At 41.6% G+C, this 20,779-nt stretch overlaps 1 protein-coding gene across 3 annotated transcripts; it reads left to right on the top strand.

The window, feature by feature from the left end:
- Positions 1-1,070: 1,070 nt before the first annotated feature.
- Positions 1,071-20,779, top strand: LOC110497751 (transmembrane protease serine 9). Of its 3 annotated transcripts, none has more exons than XM_021574087.2 (10): positions 1,071-1,181; positions 6,521-6,541; positions 6,667-6,826; positions 6,949-7,217; positions 7,419-7,564; positions 7,784-8,000; positions 9,826-10,003; positions 15,508-15,764; positions 19,273-19,370; positions 19,460-20,779. In XM_021574087.2, exons 1-10 carry the CDS (start codon positions 1,115-1,117, stop codon positions 19,763-19,765), a joined length of 1,719 nt encoding a protein of 572 aa, XP_021429762.1. In that variant the 5' UTR covers positions 1,071-1,114; the 3' UTR covers positions 19,766-20,779. The 3 variants fall into 3 exon arrangements, with proteins under 3 accessions (XP_021429762.1, XP_021429760.1, XP_021429765.1); XM_021574085.2 differs by having other exon boundaries at positions 7,784-8,183; XM_021574090.2 differs by having other exon boundaries at positions 1,079-1,181; positions 7,097-7,217; positions 7,784-8,183.

Below are 20,779 nucleotides of genomic sequence, written 5' to 3'. Positions count from 1 at the left end.
GAATAATAGTGAAGACATCAAAATGATGAAATAACAAGTGTTAAACAAATCAAAATACATTTTAGATTTTAGATTCTTCAAAGTAGCCACTCTTTGCCTTGACAACTTTGCACACTCCTGGCATTCTCTCAACGAGTTTCATGAGGAATGCTTTTCCAATAGTCTTGAAGGAGTTCCCACATATGCTGTTCACTTGTTGGCTGCTTTTCCTTCACTCTGCGGTCCAACTCATCCCAAAACATCTCAATTGGGTTGAGGTCGGGTGATTGTGGAGGCCAGGTCATCTGATGCAGCTCTCCATCACTCTCCTTATTGGTCAAATAACCCTTACACAGCCTTACTAAGTGATAGTCTTACTAAGCACAAACCAGATGGGAGGACGTATCGCTGCAGAATGCTGTGGTAGCCATGCTGGTCCTGTGGCGGTCCTCATGAGAGCCTGTTTCATCATAGCGCTTGATGGTTTTTGCAACTGCACTTGAAGAAACTTTAAAAGTTCTTGAAATTTTCCGTATCGACTGACCTTCATGTCTTAAAGTAATGGTGGATTGTTGTTTCTCTTTGCTTATTTGATCTGTTCTTTCCATAATATGGACTTGGTCTTTTACCAAATAGGGCTATCTTCTGTATACCACCCCTACCTTAACACAACTGATTGGCTCAAACACATTAAGACGGAAAGAAATTCCAAAAAAATGGACTTTTAACAAGGCACACCTGTTAATTGAAATGCATTCCAGGTGACTACCTCATGAAGCTGGTTGAGAGAATGCCAAGCGTGTGCAAAGCTGTCATCAAGGCAAATGGTGACTACTTTAAACAATCTCAAATATATTTTGATTTGTTGAAAAACAAATTGGTTACTACATGATTCCGTATGTGTTATTTCATAGTTTTGTTATCTTCACTATTATTCTACAATGTAGAACATTGTAAAAAAAAAAAAAAATTAAAAATGGAATGAGTAGGTGTGTCCAAACGTTTGACTGGTACTTTATAGACATATATATATATATATATATATATATATATATATATATATATAGGGGAGGAGTGAAGGCAGGGATGAGTACAAAAGTATAAACACTAAACAGAACAGGCTGTTGTGGTGGGCATGGAAACAATGGAAGTCTACAAAGCACTCTGTTTGATGAATCTACTAGTTGCATTCCTTTCAAAAGGTAAGAGACACGATTCCCATTATTCCACTGCTTTACGTCTATGGACAGTTCTACAGGTGACTCTGGAGTTAAAGGGATAGTGTGATTATGCTAGTTGTAGGGGAGACCATGCTAGCTGTTCAGCATCACTACATCATGGAAAAAATAATAGGCCTTTTCTTTCTAAAAAAAACGATATCTACTTATATATCAGGTAGTTGTGTATCCCTGTAAATAATTGGAATGCATGTAACCTCGAACACAAATTAATTTGACTTGTTGAAAATCAAGTTTCTTTTTACCTAACTTGCTTACCACTTTTTCCTTCACAGACTTTTAGAAACAAGGGTAGCTGAACTTACCCCTTTGGCTCAATTTACCCCACTCTCACCTACCTGTAGACTTCCAGTCATTGTGCTAACCTAGTGGCTTGCAAAACGACCTACAACTTCTTTCAAACAGCAGAGACATAAAAACGGTATCCCATGAGTTAATCTGACGCTTGGTAAAATCTTGCACTCACCCTTTAAGGAGTTGGCCAGGTTATGGAATGGTGATGGCCGTGAGCATAGCCAAAAAAGACAGTCAAAGTCAATACAATGTCATGTGCCTTATGACACAGGAGAGAGACCTGTTAGACTGTTTTGGGCCTTGAGGGTGCCGCAGTGCATGCAATGAGGCAGAACGTTTACATTTGTCTAACATGAGCATCATAGCAACACAACAGAAATGGTATTGAACATGACTGAAGTACACTGCAAAATGTTCTGTGTGTATAGTGTTGAAGTGGACAAGCTGAAGTCATCTTTCAAAGCAGTTAAAGGGACAGAATTAGATATTTAATGAGATGAAAGTTTAATCGTACAAGGAACTTAAGTTAGGGACAGAAAAAATACAAACCGGTGAGTAACAGAGTAACTCTTGGCCAGGTCTTCCTCGTAAAAGAAGGCTGACTTCAATGGGACTTCTTGGATAAAAAAAGGTTAAAAACAGTAAAACATTTTAAAAGCATTCCTCATTCAAGTAATGAGACTCATTAAACTACAATCTGACGCTAAGTAAAATGTTTATGAGAGAGAGAAAGAAAGAAACGAAAGGAAAAGGGTCTGCATGAAACCTCACTTTGATTATAGGGTGTCATGAACTCTGATGATGGCATAAAGGAGATACGCAATCCCTGAAATAAAAAAGACCACAGGCAATGTTCCTTTACATGTCATGTGTATACCTTTATACAAACTAAGATTCTCCTAGCCAGCCAGACAAATGCACTGAGAATTTGCATTTGAGAACAGCCTAAGAAAAAAAAGCTAAAGCACTGTCAAGTAGAGACACCTACAGTTGAAGTCGGAAGTTAACATACACCTTAGCCAAATACATTTAAACTCAGTTTTTCACAATTCCTGACATTGAATCCCTGTAAAAAAATGCCCTGTCTTAGGTCAGTTAGGATCACCACTTTATTTTAAGAATGTGAAATGTCAGAATAATAGTAGAGAGAATTATTTATTTCAGCTTTTATTTCTTTCATCACATTCCCAGTGGGTCAGAAGTTTACATACACTCAATTAGTATTTGGTAGCATTGCCTTTAAATTGTTTAACTTGGGTCAAACATTTTGGGTAGCCTTCCACAAGCTTTCCATAATAAGTTGGGTGAATTTTGGCACATTCCTCCTGACAGAGCTGGTGTAACTGAGTCAGGTTTGTAGGCCTCCTTGCTCGTACACGATTTTTCAGTTCTGCCCACAAATGTTCTATAGGATTGAGGTCATGGTTTGTGATGGCCACTCCAATACCTTGATTTTGTTGTCCTTAAGCCATTTTGCCACAACTTTGGAAGCATGCTTGGGGTCATTTGGGTCCATTTGGAAGACCCATTTGCGACCAAGCTTTAGCTTCCTGACTGATGTCTTGAGATGTTGCTTCAATATATCCACATAATTTTCCAGCCTCATGATGCTGCCACCTCCGTGCTTCACGGTTGGGATGGTGTTCTTCGGCTTGCAAGCCTCCCCCTTTTTCCTCCAAACATAATGATGGTCAATATGGCCAAACAGTTCTATTTTTGTTTCATCAGACCACAGGATATTTCTCCAAAAAGTATAACCTTTGTTCTCATGTGCAGTTGCAAACATTGGTCTGGCTTTTTTATGCCGTTTTCTGAGCAGTGTCTTCTTCCTTGTCGAGCGGCCTTTCGGGTTGTCAATATAGGACTTGTTTTACTGTGGATATAGATATTTTTGTACCTGTTACCTCCAGCATATTCACAAGATCCTTTGCTGTTATTCTGGGATTGATTTGCACTTTTTGCACCAAAGTACGTTCATCTCTAGGAGACCGAACGCGTCTCCATCCTGAGCAGTATGACGGCTACGTGGTCCCATGGTGTTTATACTTGCGTACTATTGTTTGTACAGATGAACATGGTACCTTCAGGCGTTTGGAAACTGCTCCCAAGGATGAACCATAATTCTGGAGGTCAATTTTTTTTTTCTGAGGTCTTGGCTGATTTCTTTTGATTTTCCCATGATGTCAAGCAAAGAGGCACTGAGTTTGAAGGTAGGCCTTGAAATACATCCACATGTACATCTCCAATTGACTAAAATTATGTCAATTAGCCTATCAGAAGCTTCTAAAGCCATGACATCATTTTCTGGAATTTTCCAAGCTGTTTAAAGGCACAGTTAACTTAGTGTTTGTAAACTTCTGACCCACTGGAATTGTGATACAGTGAATTATGAATGAAATAATCTGGCTGTAAAATTTTTTTGAAAAATGTATTGTGTCATGCACAAAGTAGATGTCCTAACCGACTTGCCAAAACTATAGTTTGTTAACAAGACATTATTGGAGTGGTTGAAAAACGAGTTAATGACTCCAACCTAAGTGTATGTAAACTTCTGACTTCAACTGTACATTCTAAAAAAATACATATATGTATATTGACACTTGGACCACATATGTGGCCTGTATGACGGTGGTTAGTTCTTAGATCTAATACAGCTGTAAAGCCAGTGCACCTGTAAAATGATGGACACTTCTTCCTGTTTATGCCACTGGAACTGATGTGAAAAAGGCACCTTTAATTAATTAGGCCTATCACTGATGTGTGTGTGTGTTTTTGTGTGCATGCAACATTCCCTCTGAAGCGCATGGAGAGTTGAGCAAGACCATAGAATGGCTTTTCAACACGTCAAGGAAATGCTTCACCTTCAGCTGACAATTCCATCTTACTGGAAACAGTTAGCTTGAGTCACCAATGTAATCAATGCTTGTTGTCGTTATCTTAAGGACAGAGTACAGGGAGGAAATTGAGGTTCCAAAGTGTATCAAAATTGGTGTCGACAGGAAAGTTGTGCCTCAAATCAAAATGTTTGTCCTCACACACAACAGTTGGGTGGAATACAATGTTTGATATGTTCATTATGTAATGCAATATTTCATGCAATGAATTTGTAGAAATGTATAATTTTGCAGTAGAGAAGTCTGATTTGTCGATTGTTGTTTGCCTCTTTGTGTGAAAAAAAACATTACCTGATTTTAATTTAGTGGGTGGGGACTGAATGTGAAGCCAGCCAGCCAGACACACCCACAGAGCACACAGAACTAGGGTGCTTATCAGTAGTCCACTAGTCTCTCACGGTTCTGGTTGCCAATATCAGCAGTCCAGTGGATCCCTCACCTTGTCTGTTCTCCTTTAGTTGCACTGGTATGAAAAGACAGAGTAGTTGAAAGTGTTATTAAGGCAGAAGTTTACCAGGGTTGCTTTCACATTGTCCAGTTCTTTCAGATCCGAGGAGAGGAAGCCACTTTGGAAGATTCAAAACATTAGAGGCAATAGAAGGGCAATTTGGGTTACCTTCTTTGTATTCTTTTCTGTGAAATCCCCATATAGTCCTACAGCCACGATGACTCTGTTGTGACCACAACGCTTCCTTTGTTGGATGATTGTGATTTTTTTCTTCTTGTTATTGTTTTGTTTGGATGAAATGTTTCCAGACGAAAAACCTGAATGAACAGTTTGGCACAAAGTTAACCATAACATTAACACCACCTAAAATGTATATACAGTGCATTCGTACACAGACCTGTTGACTTTTTCCACATATTGTTACGTTACAGCCTTATTCTAAAATTGATTACATTGTTTTTTCCCTCACCAATCTTCACATAATACCCCATGATGACTAAGCAAAAACATTATTTGTATATATTTTTTGCAAATGTATTAAAAAACAAAACTGAAATATCACATTTACATAACTATTCAGACCCTTTACTCAGTACTTTTTGAAGCACCTTTAAGCTTGGCACACCTGTATTTGGGGAGTTTCACCCATTCTTCTCTGCAGATCCTCGCAAACTCTGTCAGGTTGGATGGGGAGGGTCACTGCACAGCTATTTTCAGGTCTCTCCAGAGATGTTTGATCGGGTTCAATTACGGGCTCTGACTGGGCAATTCAAGGACATTCAAAGACTTGTCCCGAAGCCACTCCTGCGTTGTCTTGGCTGTGTGCTTAGGGTTGCTGTCCTGTTGGAAGGTGAACCTTCGCTTCAGGCTGGGGTCCTGAGCCCTCCGGAGCAGGTTTTCATCAAGGATCTTTCTGCTCCGTTCATCTTTACCTCGATCCTGACAAGTCTTCCGATCCCTGCCGCTGAAAAACATCCCCACAGTATGATGCTGCCACCACCATGCTTCACCGTAGAGATGGTGCCAGGTTTCCTCCAGACGTGACGCTTGGCATTCAGGCCAAACAATTCCATCTTAGTTTCATCAGACCAGAGAATCTTGTTTCTCGTGTTCTGAGTACTTTAGATGCCTTTTGGCAAACTCCAAGCAGGCCTTTTACGGAGGAGTGGCTTCCGTCTGGCCACTCTACCATAAAGGCCTTATTTACGCTTTATATACGCTTCTCATATGTTCTTCTGCATTGACTTATTATTAAGCATATCTTCTGCACCTGTTTCCGGACTCACAGTGTATTACGTTACAAACGCACATTCGGGATCATGTTAAGTGTACAGTAATGTTCGGTAACATACACAGGGATTAAATTCGTTTTGACAGATGGCGTTTTGTCAAACAATCCACAGACTCATGACAAGCATCCAGCATCCAAAGTTCACTCACATGGAAACTATGGAGCAACACTAAATGCACTGACTAATTGATAGACAGGCTTGCTGGCTGTGCTCTAAGACTGTATGTTACTACCATAGAGATCCTATTCAATTATTCTAATTCCTTATGTGGTTGCTATTGTAAAACCAGTAGGGTGCAAAGAGTTAAGTTACATGTTTTCCCACAGTGTGCCAAAACCAAACTGTTCAACTGTTTTTCTCCTCTCCTGTTTGTAGGGTCTCACTCTCAGTTGGATGGTAAGTATTTTTCTAATTGAATGACATGACCATGCACCTATTCACTAACTTAGTGAGGTTTCAATCTCTTCACTTCCTTTGTGTGCTCCATTTCGTAAACCTTCATCCATATGTGTCTCTGTTAGTATGCGGAACCCCTCTCAACACTAGGATTGTGGGGGGTCAGGATGCTCTTGCAGGGAGTTGGCCATGGCAGGCCAGTCTGCACAGATCTGGCAGGCATTTTTGTGGGGGATCCCTCATCAACAAAGAGTGGGTGCTGACTGCTGCTCACTGCTTCTCCAGGTGAGGAATTGCATGATTGCTAGAATCCCAACATTTAACTCTTACACCAAACCTAATCATAACTCAATTGAGCCTCCTTTTACAGCATTTCTGTTATCTTTTTTATACATATATTATCTCAGCCCCAGTACATCAAATTTGGTGGTCTACGTTGGTCGTCAGAACCAGAAGGGCTCTAACCCCAACGAGGTGAACCGCGGGGTCACTCAGATCATGTCCCACCCCAACTACACCAGAAGTACTAATGACAACGACATGTGTCTTCTCAAGCTCTCCTCCCCTGTGACTTTTACCAACTACATCCGGCCAGTCTGCCTAGCTGCACCAGGCAGCTCCTTTCATGCCGGCACTACTAGCTGGGTCACTGGCTGGGGCACCATCCGCAGTGGAGGTGAGATCTGATGGGAGAGATTAAATCTAATGCATGGGCAATAGTCAATATGTAAAATAGATTTGTAATATAATAGGAGTGATCAATTGTAACAAAATACCTTTTCCTCAAATAAACCTTCAAAATGAATCAATCAAGTAATGCATTTCAAATCATGTTGTACTAACTTTACTTGTCTGAATGTGTCTCCCATCTCCTCAGTGTCCCTGCCCTCACCAAAGACCCTACAGGAGGTGGATGTGCCAGTAGTGGGAAACAGGCAGTGTAACTTTAACTATGGAGTAGGTTCAATCACAGACAACATGATCTGTGCTGGTCTAGCAGCAGGAGGAAAGGATTCCTGTCAGGTAAATTCTCTTGGTTATCCTTTTTGTTTATTACATTGTGGGTCAATTACATATTGGTCCGATTCCCCGGACACAGGTTATACCTAATCCTAGTCTAAAAAGCATGTTCACATTGAAAATGGTTCCTCATCTGAGACTGTGCTTCATCTGGGAAACCGACTGTTTCATAATCCTGTGAAAATGCAATCTCAGTGACACTGTAAATCTGTCTATGCATAGGGGGACTCCGGAGGTCCGATGGTAACCAATCAGGGTACTCGCTGGATCCAGTCTGGTGTTGTGAGTTTCGGCAAAGGCTGTGCCCTGGCAAAATTCCCAGGAGTGTACACCAGAGTGTCCCAGTACCAGACCTGGATCAACAGCCAGATCAGCAGTGACCAGCCTGGCTTTGTCACCTTCTCCTCCAGTGGGACTGACTCTGACCTCAGTGTCTTCTGTACTGGTCTTTCAGCCCCTACAACCACCACTACCACTACAACCACCACTACAACTGCCCCTACAACTGCCCCTACAACCGCCCCTACCACTGCCCCTACAACCGCCACTCCAACTGCCCCTACCACTGCCCCTACTGCCCCTACAACCACCACTACCACCACAACTGCCCCTACAACCGCATGTACATACCTACAGTGCCTTCAGAAAGTATTCAGACCCCTTGACATTTTCCAAATTTTGTTACGTTACAGCCTTATTCTAAAATATATATATTTTTCCCTCAATCAACCCCATAATGACAAAGCAAAAACAGGTTTTTGGACATTTTTAAATATAAAACGGAAATATCATATTTACATAAGTATTCAGACCCTTAGTACTTTGAAGCACCTTTGGCAGCAATTACACCCTTGAGTCTTCTTTGTTATGACGGTACAAGCTTTGCACACCTGTATTTGGGAAGTTTCTCCCATTCTTTGCAGATCCTCTCAAGCTCTGTCAGGTTGGATGGGGAGCGTTGCTGCTATTTTTAGGTCTCTCCAGAGATGTTCGATCAGGTTCAAGTCCGGGCTCGGCTGGGTCACTCAAGGGCATTCAGAGTCTTGTCCCGAAGCCACTCCTGCGTTGTCTTGGCTGTGTGCTTAGGGTCATTGTTCTGTTGGAAGGTGAACCTTAGCCCCAGTCTGAGGTCCTGAGCGTTCTGTAGCAGGTTTTCATCAAGGATCTCTCTGTACCTTGCTCTGTTCATCTTTCCCTCCATGTCTCCCAGTCCCTGCCGCTGAAAAATATCCCCACAGCATGATGCTGCCACCACCATGCTTCACCGTAGGGATGGTGCCAGGATTCCTCCAGACAAGATGCTTGGCATTCAAGCCAAAGAGTTCAACCTTTGTTTCATCAGAGCAGAGAATCTTGTTTCTCATGATCTGAAAGTCTTTAGGTGTCTTTTGGCAAACTCCAAGAGGGCTGTCATGCCCTTTACTAAGGAGTGGCTTCCGTCTGGCCACTCTACCATAAATGCCTGATTGATGGACTGCTGCAGAGATGGTTGTCCTTCTGGAAGTTTCTCCCGTTCCACAGAGGAACTCTGGAGCTCTGTCAGAGTGACAATCCGGTTCTTGGTCACCTCCCTGACCAAGGCCCTTCTCCCCCGATAGCTCAATTTGTCCAGGCAGCCGGCTCTAGGAAGAGTATTGGTGGTTCCAAACGATGGAGGCCAGTGTGTTCTTGGGGACCTTCAATGCTGCTGAAATGTTTTGGTACCCATCCCCAGATCTGTGACTCGACACAATGTCTCAGAGCTATACGGACAATTCCTTCGACCTCATGGCTTGGTTTTTTGCTCTTACATGCACTGTCAACTGTGGGACCTTATATAGACTGGTGTGTACCTTTCCAAATCTTGTCCAATCAATTGAATTTACCACAAGTTGGCTCCAATCAAGTTGTAGAAACATCTCAAGGATGATCATTGGAAACAGGATGCACTTGAGCTCTATTTCGAGTCTCATAGCAAAGGGTCTGAATACTTATGTAAATGAAGTGTTTCTGTTTTTTGAAAACCTGTTTTCACTTTGTCATTATGGGGTATTGTGTGTAGATTGCTGAGGGAAAAACATGTATTTAATCAATTTTGAAATAAGGCTGTAACATAACGTGAAAAAAGTCAAGGGGTCTGAATACTTTCCGAAGGCACTGTATAGACTAACTTGTGCTTATGGCTACAACTTAATGTGAATCTTTACTTTTGTAACATATCTGACTACTGAATTATTCCCTTTTATTTGTCTCTCAAATGTTTCTGTCTCTCCCTCCCTCTGCAGCTGTGGTGTGTGGCAGCGCTAGCTCCTCTTTGAACTCCCATGTTGGTGGCGGAAGCTCGTTGGCGACAGCAGGTTTGTGGCCCTGGATAGCCAGCATACAGACTAACGGAGCGCACGTCTGTGGGGGCACTTTAGTGGCGGTAGACTCTGTCATGAGTGATGCCAGCTGCTTTTCTAGGTAAGTTAACTCTACCTGTATGTCAAAGTGGGAGAGTTAGTAGCTGGATTGAAATGTCACTCCTTACATGATTCTAAGGAAATCTAATCATAGAACCTACATTTTGATTGGATTTAGATTTTTTTTACAGTGCCATTACATTAACAGTTAGTGACGTATAGAAATGTTTCCTTTTCAACCCTAATGCAAAGGTTAACCAAGATGAATACGTATGACATTTGTACAATCATTGTGCTACTGAAAATTCTAGGAGGGGTAGCTGTCTATAAACAACACCCATGTTTTACACAACCTTGGCTTCAGAAAGCATGGTTATGGTGTCATCATCATGCCAACCAGTGTCTGGGTGACTCCATGGGCTCAACAGGCACTTACTGTAGTAGTTACTCTAGTGTACCAGAGGGGGGAGCCACCAGCCAACATCTCTTCCACACTACTGTTTTACCATCCTAATCAGCTGGACAGTTTAACGTTTTGCTACCTTCACAAGGAATTTAGTGGCCCATTCAGACTTAGGATATCTATGACTTTTTACGTGTTTTGATTTAAGCACTTCTCAGTAGTTGGTATTCAGACTTACACTACATGGCCAAAAGTATGAGGATTCGACTGACACGTGTATAACAGAGCACACAGCAATGCAATATCCATACAGTAGAATGGCCTGTACTGAAGAGCTCAGTGACTTTCAACGTGGCACCGTCATAGGATGCCACCTTTCCAACAAGTCAGTTCATAACATTTCTACCCTGCTAGAACGGCCCGGTCAACTGTAAGTGCTGTTATTGTGAAATGTCAAGGAGCAACAACAGCTCAGCCGCGAAGTGGTAGGACACACACGCTCCCAGAACGGGACCTCCAACTGCTGAAGCGCATAAAGATCATCTGTCCTCAGTTGCGACACTCACTACCAAGTTTCAAACTGCTTCTGGAAGCAACATCAGCACAATAACTGTTCGTCGGGAGTGTCAAGAAATGGGTTTCCATGGCCGAGCAGCCGCACACAAGCCTAAGATCACCACGCGCAATGCCAAGCGTCGGCTGGAGTGGTGTAAAGCTAAATGATGCCAGGAGAACGCTACCTGCCTGAATGCATAGTGCCAACTGTAAAGTTTGGTGGATTAATAATAGTCTTGGGCTGTTTTTTATGGTTCGGGCTAGGCCCGTAGGGAAAATCTTAAAGCTACAGCATAAAATGACTTTCAAGGAGATTCTGTGCTTCCAACTGTGTGACAACAGTTTGGGCAAGGCCTTTTCCTGTTTCAGCATGACAATGCCCCCGTGCACAAAGCGAGTTCCATACAGAAATGGTTTGTCAAGATCTGTGTGGAAGAACTTGACTGGCCTGCACAGAGACCTGACCTCAACCCCATTGAACAGCTTTGGGATGAATTGGAAAGCCGACTGCGAGCCAGGCCTAATCACCCAACATTAGTGCTCGACCTCAACAATGCCCTTGTTGCTGAATGGTAGCAAGTCCCCACAGCAATGTTCACATCTAGAGGAAAGCCTTAACAGAAGAGCTGTTATACCAACTCCATGTTAATTCCCATGATTTTTTTTAACAAGATGTTCGACGAGCAGGTGTCCACATAATTGTGCAGGGGGGTAGTGAGCTCTGCTGGTGTGGCTCCCTTGTTCGCACTGAATAAATGTAATTCAATTAAAAAGTTTTGGTTCAATTAGTTTTTCTGTTTATCTCAAACAAATCCATTTAAATATTGTGCAGCTTTCATTTAAATTAGATCAGCACAAGACTAATTCAGGTCTGAATTTCCCTTTAATTAATAATTACGTCAACTTCAAGACAAAGAAAATATCAACTTAGTACAATAATGAATTATGTCAAATGATGATAACATGAATGAAGAGTTGAGTATGAAGGGTGCCTACCTAGGGCATAACACATACATAACCCATACATATTACATAAGCAATAAATAAACATTTAATAAGACAATTGGAATGAAGAGTTTAGTATCCCTCACTAAAGTAGCAGGGTGAGGCCACTTGATGTACACCCCTTGGACAGGACGCTAGTCTGTCACAGGCAGTGGAGGCTCCACAGAGAAGGGAGGGGAGGACCATCCTCATCAGTAAATTTTATAAAAATGTAAATTGTAAAACATTAAAGTTATATAATTTTTAGATGAAACTATACTAAATATAATCACGTCACGTTCTCACCCCCTTCCATGGATATACACAGTAATTATGACAGGCTGGAGGACACCCTCCTGAAGTTATCAGAGCTCTTGCAACATGATCTGCCATGTTGTCCACCCAATCAAAGGATCAGATAATTAATCTAGCACTGAAAACATAATCTACAGTTTGCTAGCACTGCAGTGTATAAAATGTGGTGAGTAGTTAACTCAGAGAAAGGCAATAGTTGAACAGTTATTTTAACAAATGAATTTATTCTTAAATGAAGGAAGAGAAAGAGATCGAAAAAGACAGTTTCACTTACTTAGCTAGCAAATGCAGCTAGCTAGTTTAGCCTACTGAAACGCCCTGCTCAAACAGAGGGATGCTACGTTAACTAGCTGGCTATGACTATCCAACACAACACTGGAACTCTTCCAAATCAAGGTAAGCTTTTGGTATTACTAATTTATTGTCACCGGGGCCTGTCGGTGTAACTGCTTACTAACTTCACTGCATGATAGTAGCAGCTATACGAACGCATTAGTTCTATTAACTATGACGTTACTTTAGCTAATATGGTGACAACGAAGTAGGCTGTGTGTAGAGTTTTGGCTTGTAAACTCTTGTTTGCAACTGTTGGAACCTCTTTGGACTAGGGGCAGTATTTTGACGTCTGGAGGAAAAGCGTGCCCACAGTAAACTGCCTGTTACTCAGATATGCATACAGTGAGGGAAAAAAGTATTTGATCCCCTGCTGATTTTGTACGTTTGCCCACTGACAAAGAAATTATCAGTCTATAATTTTAATGGTAGGTTTATTTGAACAGTGAGAGACGGAATAACAACAACAAAAAATCCAGAAAAAAAAGCATGTCAAAAACGTATTAGGGTACCTGAGGGTACCTGAGGGTACCTGAGGTTTGATTATAAGTGTTGTTTGACTTGTTTGGAGAAGTTTATTGATAACGTTTGGGATTAATTTTGTATGCATTTTGAAGGAGGGAAACCGGTGGATAGCCCTCCCTCATTTTGAATGAAACGCGCCAGCTAAACTGAGTTTTAGGGGATATAAAGAAGGACTTTATCGAACAAAGGGACCATTTGTGATGTAGCTGGGACCTTTTGGAGAGCCAACAGAAGATCATCTTCAAAGGTAAGGCATTTATTTTATAGCTATTTCTGACTTTCGTGGCGCACCAGCCTGGTTGAAAAATGTTTTTAATGCTTTTGTGTGCGGGCCGCTGTCCTCAGATAATCGCATGGTGTGCTTTCGCCGTAAAGCCTTTTTGAAATCTGACACAGCGGCTGGATTAACCAGAAGTTAAGCTTTTTTTCTGATGTATGACACTTGTATTTTCATGAATATTAAATATGACTATCTGCCATTTGAATTTCGCACTCTGCAATTTCACCAGATGTTGTTGAGGTGGGTCGCTAGCACCACGTCTAGCCATAACAGGTTTTAATGATTGCACCGAATATCAGCTAGGTGCAGGTAAGCGTGTGAAAGGCGGTATTGAATGTCACTGTCTGTCACCTCAAATTGTCTCTCGACCTGTGTGCACCTAAGTTGTAAACCTTCATTCATGAACTAGGTTGTAGCAACCTCATGATGGGTATAGGGAAAATTCCAGTATCATGTGCAGTTGAAGTCGCAAGTTTGCATATACCTTAGCCAAATACATTTAAACTCAGTTTTTCACAATTCCCTGTCTTAGGTCAGTTTGGATCACCACTTTATTTTAAGAATGTGAAATGTGAAATAAGAGATTTATTTCAGCTTTTATTTCTTTCATCGCATTCCCTATGGGTCAGAAGTTTACATGCACTCAATTAGTATTTGGTAGCATTGCTTTTAAATTGTTTAACTTGGGTCAAACATTTCTGGTAGCCTTCCACAACAAGTTGGGTGAATTTTGGCCCATACCTCCTGACAGAGCTGATGTAACGGAGTCAGGCTTGTATGCCTCCTTGCTCGCACATGCTTTTTCAGTTCTGCCCACACATTTTCTATAGGATTGAAGTCAGGGCTTTGTGATGGCCACTCCAATCCCTTGACTTTGTTGTCCGTAAGCCATTTTGCCACAACTTTGGAAGTATGCTTGGGGTCATTGTCCATTTGGAAAACCCATTTGCGACCAAGCTTTAACTTCCTGACTGATGTCTTGAGATGTTGCTTCAATATATCCACATCATTTTCCTGCCACATGATGCCATCTATTTTCTGAAGTGCACCAGTCCCTCCTGCAGCAAAGCACTCCCACAACATGATGCGGCCATCTCCGTGCTTCATGGTTGGGATGATGTTCTTCGGCTTGCAAGCCTCCCCATTTTCCCTCCAAACGTAACGATGGTCATTATGGCCAAACAGTTCTATTTTTGTTTCATCAGACCAGAGGACATTTCTCCAAAAAGTATGATATTTGTCCCCATGTGCAGTTGCAAAACGTAGTCTGACTTTTTTATGGTGGTTTTGGAGCAGTGTCTTCTTCCTTGCTGAGCGGCCTTTCAGATTATGTCGATACATGACTCTTTTTACTGTGTATATAGATACTTTTGTACCTGTTTCCTCCAGCATCTTCACAAGGTCCTTTGCTGTACGTTCATCTCTAGGAGACAGAACGAGTCTCCGTCCGAGTGGTGTGACGGCTGCGTGGTCCCAAGGTTTTTATACTTGCTTACTATTGTTTGTACAGATGTACGTGGTACCTTCAGGTGTTTGGAAATTGCTCCCAAGGATGAAACAGACTTGTGGAGGTCTACAATCTTTTTTCTGAGGTCTTGGCTGATTTATTTTGTTTTTCCCATGATGTCAAGCAAAGAGGCACTGAGTTTGAAGGTAGACCTTTAAATTCATCCACAGGTACACTTCAAATTATGTCAATTAGCCTATCAGAAGCTTCTAAAGCCATGACATAATTTTCTGTTTCTGTTTCTGTTTAAAGGCACAGTCAACTTAGTGTATGTAAACTTCTGACCCACTGGAATTGTGATAGTGTAATAATCTGTCTGTAAACAATTGTTGGGAAAATGTCTTGTCATGTAATGTAGATGTCCTAACCAACTTGCCAAAACTATAGTTTGTTAACAAGACATTTGTGGAGTGGTTGAAAAATGAGTTTTAATGACTCCAACCTAAGTGTATGTCATCTTCTGACTTCAACTGTAGTAGCCTAAACCTATCGCTGTTACATTGAACTGGGTGAATGGAATATGAATGAGTCATCCAATATGCTGTAATAGAAAAATAAGGCCATGCTCATGAATAGAAAATAGCCCTCCTCATTTTAAAGGGCACTGACCGCCAATGATCACAGGACATCACTAAACAGAGATGCAACTCATTATCTCTCTAGCCAGGCCAACGCCTCTGAGTGGACCGTGATTCTGGGTCGTCTGAAGCAGAGCGGCTCCAATCCCCACGAGGTAACCCAGAACGTCATCAACATCACCATGAGCAATGTGACAGGCAAAAACGTGGCCATCCTCCGACTGGCCAGCCAACCCACATTGTCTGACTACATCCAGCCTATCTGTGTGGACAAGGGAACCAGAACCTTCAGCACAGGGACTCCGTGTTGGGTAGCTGGCTGGGCAACAGGTCAGGGTGGCGGTGAGTGTAAGGACTACTGTCTTTGTGTGTTAGTGAGAAATGTTCCCTGTTCAGAAACAAACCCTATAGCACCAAGGCATTTGTGTAGATCTGAAATAATTGGGTAAGCAATGGTAGTAGGTCCACCTGTCTTCTGATAGGATAGGTGAGATTTTCACCATATTGCTTATAACCTATCCAGGCCTCTCAGATCTACACAAATGCCTAGGGTAGGAGCTGGCTGCACTGTAAGATGTTTCTGTAATTTCAACAGTAAAACACTGTAGAATAATACACAGTAATTATCGTGCATTGTGGGAAAATGTTGTGGGCAGGGAAAGTTGTCTTTGGCTCATAAATATATTGAAGGCGTGCATTGTAAGAGGCTATATTTGTTGCACCTGTGAGTGAGAATGCTGTACACAGAATACAGTAATATACTCCATTTTAGGAATTTTACAAATCTTGTCCTGAAAATTGACAGTTATTTACTGTAATTCAGAATCCTGGACCATACATCATTTTTGGAGCACCAAAAACCTTTTGAACAATAGTGGGTGGATGGTATTGTGTTTCTGACTAACATATTTTTAGGCATGTCTTGTAAGAGCTATATTTGTTGCACCCGTCAGGGTGAATCCTGAACGAATTTAACTGTAGGTCTTAGTGGTCCCCTAACAATTTCATTTATAGAGGGGACAAATCAGTGGCAGCAAGTCTCAAACCTTTAATAGTTGAATGGCTAGCCATGTCCTTTTGATCTGTTTTGGCCTGTAGTTACTGTCAGCATAGAAGCCTTTGTTAAGGCATAAAGTGCAAGTGACATAAAACACCAAATATAGTGTTTTGTGTTTATTAGGTACACCAATCTAGTACCGGGTCAGACCCCTATTTGCCTCCATAACAGCCTGAATTATTTGGGGAATGGATTCTACAAGGTGGGGAGTTCAAACGTTGCTCTATTGGCGTCAATGAACCGAACGTGCCAGGAAATAACATTCCCCACACCAGAGCCATCAGCCTGTAATGTTGACACCAGGCAGGATGTGGCCATGAACTTATGCTGCTTACGCCAAATCCTGACTCTCCCATCAGCATGACGCAACAGGAACTGGGATTTGTCAGACCAGGCAATGCACTCAATTGTCCAGCGTTGGTGATCATGTGCCTACTGGAGCTGCTTCTTCTTGTTTTTAGCTGATAGGAGTGAAACGCGGTATGGTCGTCTGCTGCAATCGCCCATCCGTGACAAGGACAGACGCGTTGTGCGTTCCGAGATGCCGTTCTGCACATTACTGTTGTACTGCGCCATTTTATGCCTGTTTGTGGCCTGCCTGTTAGCTTACACGATTCTTGCCATTCTCCTTCGACCTCTCATCCACAAGCTGTTTTCACCCACAGTACTGCCGCTGACTGGATGTTTTTTGTTTTGTTACCCTATTCTTGATAAACCCTAGACACTGTCGTGTGTGAAAAGCCAAGGAGGCCGGCCAGTTCTGATATATTGGAACCGGCGCACCTGGCATCGACAATCATACCATGCTCAAAGTCGCTTAAGTCACTCGTTTTGCCCATTCTAACGTTGAATTGAACAGTAGCACTGCCTCTGCCTTCTTTAAATAGCAAGCCACGGCCATGTGACTCACTGTCTGAAGGAGCAAAACATTTGTGAATGGGGTGGTGTACCTAATAAACTGTAAGTTCATATGCTGTAATATCACTGGATTCACCATTAGCAATTGCAGTTTTTCAATACAATTCAACAAATTACTGTATTGCTGTATATTTAATGCAGCACACTGGTAGTGATGGTGCGTTGCATCCAGGTCTTGGACCCTCCACGTCACTTGCGGTGTCCCACAAGGATCTATTCTTGGACCCATGCTGCTCATCCTGTACATGGTCATGTAATTAGCCGGAATGGAATCTCATTCCACTGCTATGCTGATGACACCCAGCTGTATGTAAAAACTACCCCAAGTCCGTCTGATGCATATGTCTCATCCATGTCTTTATCTCCTCAAGCCTGGACTACTGTAACACACTCTTCATTGTGATCCCTGGCAGGAGTCTCCAAAAGCCCCACTACATCCAGAACAGCACTGTCAGGATCCTGGTGAGAGTGAAGAAACATCACCCCCATCCTGGCATCTTTGCCCTGGCTCCCCATCTCACTACGGATTTAATTTTAAAACCCTCTTGCTGACTTTCCAGCATAGTCATGGATATCCCACTCCTTTTCTCAAATACCATAACCCCACCCACACCCTCAGGTCAAGCGATGGCCTGCTCCTCCACGCCCCCAGGACCAAGCTCTGCTCCTTGGGGGAAAATCGGGCTTTCAGCTCAACCATCCCGAGCCTCTAGAATACCCTCCTGGACCACCTGAAGGCACCACAGACTGAGCTCCTTTGAAAGGGCCCCAAAGACTGTTTAGGAAGGTCATTCTGTTGATAGCTGTGCTCCTTGGTGTCCTTGTCCCTTGTAGCGTCAGCTGGGTTCTTTGTACCAGTTGCCCTGTCTTTCAGTTTTTTTATTTGAAGGCAATTTGAGATTATTCTGTATAATGAAACGCGCTTTACAAAGGTAATACATTATTATTCATTGCTGGAGGGGAATGAATCACTGTCTCATGAACATATTTTAAGGCGTGCCTTGTAAGTGGCTATAATTGTTTCACCCATTAGTGAGACTCCTGTACTAATTTAAGTGATATGTGGTAGTAGTTCCCTAACAATTTAAAGGTATATTGAGGACAGATCAGTGACAGCAGGTCTTAAACCTTTAATGGTTGAATATTTAACCATGTCCATTTGATCTGTTGCCCTGTAATCACAGCCAGTTTGGAACCCTTTTGTTTAGGCCTCTGGGCCTCATTTAATATGCTGTAATATACAAATGCCTAGCAGCCAATCTACTTACTCTAATCCCTTGTAATTACAGTAAAATACTGTAAAAATGACTTTCCTACAGTTCCTTACAGTATTGTACTGTGTTTTTTATTGCTTTGACGTTTTAGTAATTTACAGGAAGCTGGCATCAAGTTACCGTGAATATCTCAGTAATGTATTGGTACTATCCAGAGATATATCATCATAAGATATCTTGTTGTAATTACAATTATTTTAAAGACCATTATATCCTTAACTACAACAACATTTTCAGTAATGGTTATAGAAACGTTTACATGTTGTGATATATATATTTTTATCAACCTTGGTTGACTGCACCGATTAAAGAGCGCCACTAAATGACCAAAATGAAAACACTGGGTAATATGCAGTAATTATAATTGATACTGTAAATTAGTAACTGACTTGGTACTGTAAATTAGATTTAAGTAACATTTTTGGTACCGTTAAATGAATTACAGTAGCTGTAAAATAAATTACAGTACCTTTCTGGCCAATTGCTGCCAGTAAGTTTCTGTTCATTTTACAGGAAATGTTTTACAGTGTCGGTATTGTTTCCGGACAGGACCGTGGGGATGGGTATGATAAGTAATAAACCCATCTCTCTTTGTCCTTAGCTGAGGAAGTTCTGCAGGAGTTCCAGACCTCTGTGGTGGAATGTGTGAATGTTTCGTCTACGGACAACATTTGCACCGGAGCTGTGACACTACTGCAGGTTTAGTACAGATCTGTCTTACTATTTAGCTTGCAACATAAGCACATAACATTATAACCATATTAAACCTAGTGTACTTCCACCCACAGGGTAATGCCGGTGGTCCTTTGATGTGTAAGCATGGCAACTCATGGTTCCAGACTGCTGTGTTGACTGTCGACAGCAACACCACTAGCAATAACAGCACCAACAAAGCACGTTGGAGCAGGGATCCCCACACCTCCCCTATCCAAGTCTTCACCAAAACCTCCCACTTCCAAAACTTCCTGGCTGCCAATTTGGGAACCTTCCTATCCCCTGCCACTTCAGCTGGTGGCAGCAGTGGAGCTTCCCTGGCCCACTCCTCTCTCCTCCTCTTCTCCCTCTCCTCTGTCTTACTGTTGGGTTGGTACTAGGAAACTCCACAGCTACCATTGACAAGCCCTCTCTAACTTCCAACCAAAAGTATATTTTTTTCGAGGAATTAATCAATTTTTGTCAGTGACTGGTAGTGTGTCAAAGCCAGGATTCTAGTTTTGAACTCAGGGAGCCTTCATTTCCAGTCATTTGAATGATGAATGTTTCCAACTTCCTTTGTCTTTTTACTATTTTTGCTGTCAATGTTTTTGTATCAGTAGCATTTTCTGGATACTATTTTGTTATGACACTTACAGCATTGCTGTTTGAGACGCAATATGCAGGATTTTCTGTTAACTGTCTGGGTGTGTAACATGACAATATCCAGATACCATGTAAAACAATGGAACATAATAATGTTGCCAGAGTTGACCCTTTCTAGCCTGAGCGAAATGTTCCATTTCTTGCAGGATCAAGACCTCTGCATATATTAATGGGTATACTTTGCTGGTGTAAAACCATGATAGGCATTTTGAAAGCGGAGAAACAGCCCCTTGACTGATTGCTATTGTATGTCACATTTCAAGAAATAAACTGAAAATATGCTTCTTATACAAAAATCGATGCTTTCTCCCAAACAACTGCCATTCCCACAACTTTTTAATGAAGATGAGGAAAGAGAGCATATTGTCTTTGTTTGATAAGTGTTGAACATTTGAAATCAGAATAGAAATACCTTTTACTGATGTTATTTTTCAAAAATTCTATGGAATATTCTTTGATCAGACACTATCTGGTTAGTAAATAAATAAACATCTGCATCAAAACAAATGACAACTAGCATTTAGTCTTACATAAGGAAATAAGTCATATAATATTAAAACAATTATTCTTTCAATGAAGTTATGGGGAATAGATTGTCTGTCATAGCCATAACATTAATCTCAGTGATTTTTACCATAAAAATTGATCTGGAATTACAGTGCCTATAGAAAGACTACGCTCCCTTAACTTTTTCAAAATGTTGTTGTGAGAAAATAAGTATATATTAAAAATACAAAACTGAAATATCA

The sequence above is a fragment of the Oncorhynchus mykiss genome, chromosome 19 (genome assembly GCF_013265735.2).
Source record: "Oncorhynchus mykiss isolate Arlee chromosome 19, USDA_OmykA_1.1, whole genome shotgun sequence".
Classification (NCBI taxonomy): Eukaryota; Metazoa; Chordata; class Actinopteri; order Salmoniformes; family Salmonidae; genus Oncorhynchus; species Oncorhynchus mykiss.
This window is presented reverse-complemented; position numbering and strand designations above follow the sequence as displayed.

Coding starts and splice junctions, on each gene's coding strand:
- LOC110497751 (XM_021574085.2), top strand. CDS start 1,115: ATGGAAACAATGGAAGTCTACAAAGCACTCTGTTTGATGAATCTACTA. Junction 1,182..6,520: donor AGTTGCATTCCTTTCAAAAG/GTAAGAGACACG, acceptor TCCTGTTTGTAG/GGTCTCACTCTCAGTTGGAT. Junction 10,004..15,507: donor GATGCCAGCTGCTTTTCTAG/GTAAGTTAACTC, acceptor TTATCTCTCTAG/CCAGGCCAACGCCTCTGAGT.